General features: G+C 34.5%; 1 protein-coding gene across 1 annotated transcript; it reads right to left on the bottom strand.

The window, feature by feature from the left end:
• Positions 1-510: 510 nt before the first annotated feature.
• On the bottom strand, positions 511-2,875 carry LOC140882221 (nascent polypeptide-associated complex subunit beta-like). The gene is made up of 6 exons (XM_073288072.1): positions 2,734-2,875; positions 1,999-2,066; positions 1,629-1,777; positions 1,474-1,530; positions 993-1,031; positions 511-906 (listed from the first exon to the last, which is right to left on the bottom strand). Exons 2-6 carry the CDS (start codon positions 2,064-2,066, stop codon positions 731-733), a joined length of 489 nt encoding a protein of 162 aa, XP_073144173.1. The 5' UTR covers positions 2,734-2,875; the 3' UTR covers positions 511-730.
• Positions 2,876-6,086: the final 3,211 nt, after the last annotated feature.

The raw sequence follows: 6,086 nt of genomic DNA, 5'->3' as shown, positions 1-6,086 counted from the left end.
TTAGTAAAACTTGACACTATTTAAACCATCAAAATATGTTGAGCCCGTTGAGTTGACTCATACCTCCGAGTTAAATAAAGGTATTGAGCTGACAATTTCACAACCCATTCAAATGATGGGTGAATTGTTACGAGTTGCGGCCAATCAACAAAAAATATAATTATAAATTGATGAACCGGCCCATCCTGCCATTTGACGGATTTTGGTGTGTTGTAATTTGGCCCCGTCCCCAAACCCATTTTAACAGCTTTAAATTTTAAGTTTAACTTTTGATGTCAAATGAGGATGCATCTACTACTAAAAAATGATAAATCTATATATATAAATAAAAAAACTGATTCATAACTGAATATGATATATCATTGCAAATTAGGAGACGATACGAAAATACATTGAAGGCACATATTTTCCTTTGAAAAAAACATCAAACTAGAATTGTTTACAAGAAACTGTACTGATAAAATTTTGTAAAGAGAATATGGAATAGATTTTCAAAAGGAAGCAAGCGACTGTATAAGGCTATCAACTTGTAATAAAGGACATCAGTAAAATCACACTGAGCTTCAGTAAGTTGCCAGAATCACTTATAATTCACATATAGCAGATAAAAACATCAGCGAAGCAACAGTTATTGACTGAAGCATTTCAATACCAACATCCTGTTATGAAAATGACACGAATTTGAAAATGTCGAACATATAGGCAAATGACAAAATCGGGGAGAGAATCCTTAAGAAGCATGGCTCTCCTCTGCCGCGGCCTCAAATGTTTCACCTGGAACGAGGTCTGGCACATCATCATCGTTGTCCTCTATTGCTCCGGTAGCAGCTGCACCTGTGCCAGTCGCAGGAACTTGCTTCTGGAACTGCTCTGCCAATTTCTTCAAGTTCTCCAAGTTATCAGGACCTGGAAATTTTTTGCATAAACTTTTTTATGAGATTATGATGTTTACATTTCACTGAACGAAACAAAATACCACGAGCAGCATTTACCCAATTGGTGGATGATCTGTGGAAGAATGTCTTGCAATTCTGAACAAGCATCAAATGACAAATCATGTTAAATCAAAGAGGAGAAATAATGAAAACAAAAGCAACACCATTCAATCAGCAGTCCCATATTCTATCCCAAAAAAAAAACTAATACTGGTACAGAACAGTCATCATCCATATAGGAGTCTGGGAATATTCAGGTATATAACCTTTAGGTATTAGAATAAAAAAACGATAAAGAGGAAATTATACCACTGGACCATTGTGTGTTTTGTTTTTAAAAATAGCCTTCTATTACGTATCGAAATACAAAGGAGAGGATTTAAAAAAAAACAAAAAAACACACACGCACACACACAATAGGACCTTTTAAAAAAATTCCCCGAATAGTAAATTCACCGAAAAGAAAATACAAAATCACTGTGTCACAAGGATGGAACTAAACAGCCACTTCAAATTCGTAACGGGAAGGAAAACATACTCTTGGTCTGAGGAGAACCACTAACAACCCAAGTGTTGGCAGCAATAGATGCTTGAACTGAGCAACAAATAAATAAAAGTTAAGATTGCCAAAAAGGGCTGCGAGAGATAAATGTACAGTGGGTTAAATTGAAAATTCGGTAACATGATTCACACCTTTAGGGTTGGTAAATTGAATTACTACATCCTCCTTGAAGATATTGACTTCCTCAATTGCAGGTATTGCATTAACTCCTATTCTCTTCAAGGTGCTTTGAAGTCTTTTATCATCTGTCGTGGTTGTTTTGTGAACCGCCTTCTTCTTTCTGCAATGGAAGATAAACATCCATTCAAATCTTAGGATGAAAGACAAAAAGTTTCCTTAACATTCTACTCTCAGAAGAAAATATTCAAAATTCTCAAGCCCTCGCCCTGTAACACAACATAAGGCAGTTATGTTCAATGAGAAAAACTCGTCTTTTCACAGCATTCCAGTGGCTCATCATAAAAAAAAACATCGGACCAAAATACAACGAGAGAGATATACCTTCTCACGGTGCCCTTCCCACCGGTGCGGACTGAACCGGCCATCTTCTTTAACTTATCCACATTCATCTGAAAAGAAACCGGGCTAAATGTCTAATGGCAACTCCAAAATTTTACAATTTCTCACAGAGACATTCAGAAATGCTTCCTCCAAATACGAGAATTACTTAAGAAAAACAGTTATTTCGAAATATCTTAACTGGTTAGACCCATAAGCAGGCAACTTTCCTAGAGGAATAGCAGGCAGCTACTATATGGTTAACCTTATTGGATACTGACTAACATAAAACTGGTCATATTAACACCCTACTAGAAACAATTGCAACAGCAAAACAAAGCACTCAGCCCCAAATTTCAGTGCTACAACAGAAAGACCTGTGACACTTTCTGTAATTGTACACCATGGTATAAACATAAGCACAGTCATAGCATACCAAGAATTACAGTCCACTGGTATAATCCTCAAGAAACCAATCATTCGGTCCCGAAAATTACAGAGTACAAAAAAACAATGTTTCAGAAAACTACACTAAATCCATCAATTGTAATTTGGCGTAAAAACACAAATAACTATACTATCTATTAAAAACACAATCTCCAAAAATCAATTAGACCAATAAAATGAAGTTCAAAGCCTATTAAGCTGAAAATCGTCATAATTAAACATCCCTTCACGTAAATTCTATAATCAATAGGATTTCACACGAAAATCGATGCCTAAATCCCAGAAAATTACCTCTGCCCGCGGTTATTGAGCTCCCAGCTGTGGAGGCAAATCGATAGAAGAAATAAGATATGTGAGGTGAACGCGACTGATACGGATAACGAATAAAATAAAAACCCTAGTGTCAGATTGCAATATACAAAAGTTTACGGGGTTATTTTCGTCATTCAAAATTCTACCCCTTGGCCTTGATTCTTCTTTTTAGCAAGAGACGAGTATGAATATCAGAACATGGACACAATAATCTAGATCTAGAGTCGTTAAACAAGTGGGTTCACTACATAATAGCAGTGTTCTAAAACGTTCGATTAAACAATATTTTTTAGAATGAAAAGATTTCATTTATTTTTTAAAATAAAAACGATTATATAAATATGTATATTTATATTTTAGAACGTGAAATACGTATTAAATCTTATATTTATGGTAATCTAAAGTTTTATTAATGTTTGATTCAAAATAATTAAAATTATAGTAAAAATTAAAAACAATTTTTTACGTTTTAGCTCGTTCTAAGTTCGTTTAAACTTGAAAAGTTTTAAATTTGACATCTACGCTTAAACGCGCTACATTCTTTTTAGAATCTTGTTTAGAAGCATGGGGCAGCTACGATTTATAAAGTTTACAAGTAATTATTATTATTAATAAAAGAACAAAATATCCTATAAACCCTTCCACCATTAATCAATAATACACAATTGAAAATAATTTTCTTTATTTTGTGTTGGTATTAATTTTTGTAGCACTTTGATATTCCAACAACAATTTTTACCAATTAATCGAATGAAATATGAATAAAAATGATATCTTAATTACTGATATTGAAAGAAATATACTATGTAATTAATATTAATCTTTTTCAGAAAATTTCAAGTCGTAGAAAGTATTGTAACTTAAATATGTAATAAAAAAATGTATTGATTATATTTCAATTTTTGTTATGTATTAGTTTTTGTTATGTATAATTGTTCTTAACAAAAAAATTGAATATGTCTATGCTTTATGTTAGTGTTCTTTAGCTCTCGCCTCTCTGTTGTCTTTCGACAAGTTATTTGAATCCGTCTTTGATTGGTTTGAGTGGATAATTTCTTCTCAGTTAATATCGTCATATTAAATGGTAGATATATTGTGGCAAATTATGTACCCAATTTACTTGATATAAATAAAATGACTAAGCTTATTGGCACGTCAAGTTCAGTCTAAACGGTAGATTTCAACCTAGCATATGAGTAATACTCCAATGATAGATCTAATGTCCCATGATTTGTTACGTCAACAATATATAATGAATTACACCTATGTATAAAAATACGAACCGTTAGATGCATGATTTGGGTATTACCCATATGTTAGGATCTCATTTACCAGTCCAAATATTGATTTGTAATAGGTTACTGATCGGCCTATCCTATCAACTCGTTTTGACGGATATAATAGAAGCCCGTTGACGTAGTTGGTAAGATTTAGGCTTGGCCGGATTCTGAGCTGGCAGCCAGCTGACACACCCACATCATTTTTCTTTTTTTTTTTAAATAAATAAATAAAGCCCAATTTTTGAGCTTCGTCTTCTTCATCTTCTGACAGAAGATGCCGCATCTCCTTCTCCACCTCCTCTGTCGTTCTCCGCCGCCGGCTCAAGCCCATCCACTGACCGACCACCCCCATGCCGACCACCACACGCCCAACCACCCCCGTTGGACCCCATCACCACCCCAAATCACTAAAAAAACACAAATGCGACCCGGGCAGCAAAAAAAAAGAGAAAGGTGCGACCCCACCGCCGCGGCACTGCTATCACCGCCACCCACGACCGACCATCCTACGATATGCTAGAGCCCGGGTCGATCCATTTTCGCCCCACGCCGATCTGTTAGAGCCCGGGTCGTAGCTTCATTTTTTTTGTTAAAATAATAAAAAAAAAAGACATTCCCCTTTTCATCTACCGCAATTGGAGAAGAAAAAGAACCCGAGGAGATATCTCCACGGAAACCCTCGTGCTTCCTCCGCTACGATGATGTTGCAGGCTTGCAGCTGGGCTCCGGAGATGTCTCTGCTCATCCTAAGCAGGGTGGGGATAGGGTTGGGAGGGGAGGGGAGGGCCTTACGGAGGCCTTGGTCAGGCTGGCGGCGGTGGGTTTCCTGGAAAGTGGGAAAAGCTTCTGAGACAACGTTTTGAATTGAAGGAGCATGGGAAAAGGTTTATGGAAGAAGACAATACATAAATTGGGCACAATTTTTGGGTCCAATTTTAGTTTTTTTTTTCAAAAAAAAAAAGGAAAAGAAAGGCACGTGGTGCGCCAGCTAAGCTGGTGCACAAGTTTTCCCTGCACACTGGTGTGCAGGGGAACAAAGTCCCATATATATAGTCATGATCCACTGCACACCAGTGTGCAGGGATTTTGTGTGCATCGCGAGATGTTCGCGCAAACATCTAAAAAAAAATTCAGATGTTCGCGAGAACATCTCAGATGTTCACGCGAACATCACAGGGTGCACACAAAAACCCTGCACACTGGTGTGTAGGGGAACAAGATTCAAATGTCATTATATAATGAGTCTAACAAATTTATTTCTTGATGTAATTATATAATGAGGTCATACAAATTTATTTCTTGATTTAATTTATCTATTTTATTAAATCGATTATTAATATTTTTATTTAATTTTTAATAATAATTTCAATGTGTTGTTGCTTAATTAAAGCTAAGCAATTCTATTGTACTAAATTTCATAAAAGAAAATTACGCATTTCGATTTGCTAGGAGTCTAGGAATTTGGTTTTCGAGTATTTTTTTCATTAATATCCATCTTTTACTAATAAATTTATATACATCTAACTATTGACGATCGAAATTTTGGGATTTTAATAAAAATAATATCACATTAATAATTAAAAAATTTTGATGATAAAATATATTTAAAAGTATTCAAAATACTTAAATTGATGCGCAAGATTTTTATCATGTAATGTGCACTATTCTATTTTTAATCATGTTAACTGTGAAATTATATTTTTAGTACTATAGCTTGCATTTTTTTTCCGATTGAATTTTCATTTCTAGTCATATATATAACTTATATATGTTTTTTTTAAAAAAAACTTGTCATTTGAATCGTAGGTTTTTTCATTGTTTATCTTTTTTGACCGACAAACACGATAAGATCTGGTCAAAAAAGACCAAAAATGGAAAAAAAAAATAGAGATGATATAATAAAATAAAATTAAAAGTGCAATATCGTAACATGCATGACAGGAAATTCATTTTTAGCTATGTTAAATACAAAGATGATGAACAAAATCAATTTAATTTTAGCTACTTTGCTCCGAATGTTCAACAAAGAATTCACGAGATTAATTTAATTCC

Source organism: Henckelia pumila, chromosome 2 (assembly GCF_033568475.1).
Source record: "Henckelia pumila isolate YLH828 chromosome 2, ASM3356847v2, whole genome shotgun sequence".
Taxonomy (NCBI): Eukaryota; Viridiplantae; Streptophyta; class Magnoliopsida; order Lamiales; family Gesneriaceae; genus Henckelia; species Henckelia pumila.
The sequence above is the reverse complement of the archived record's forward strand: the minus strand, read 5'-3'. Positions and strand labels throughout refer to the sequence as shown.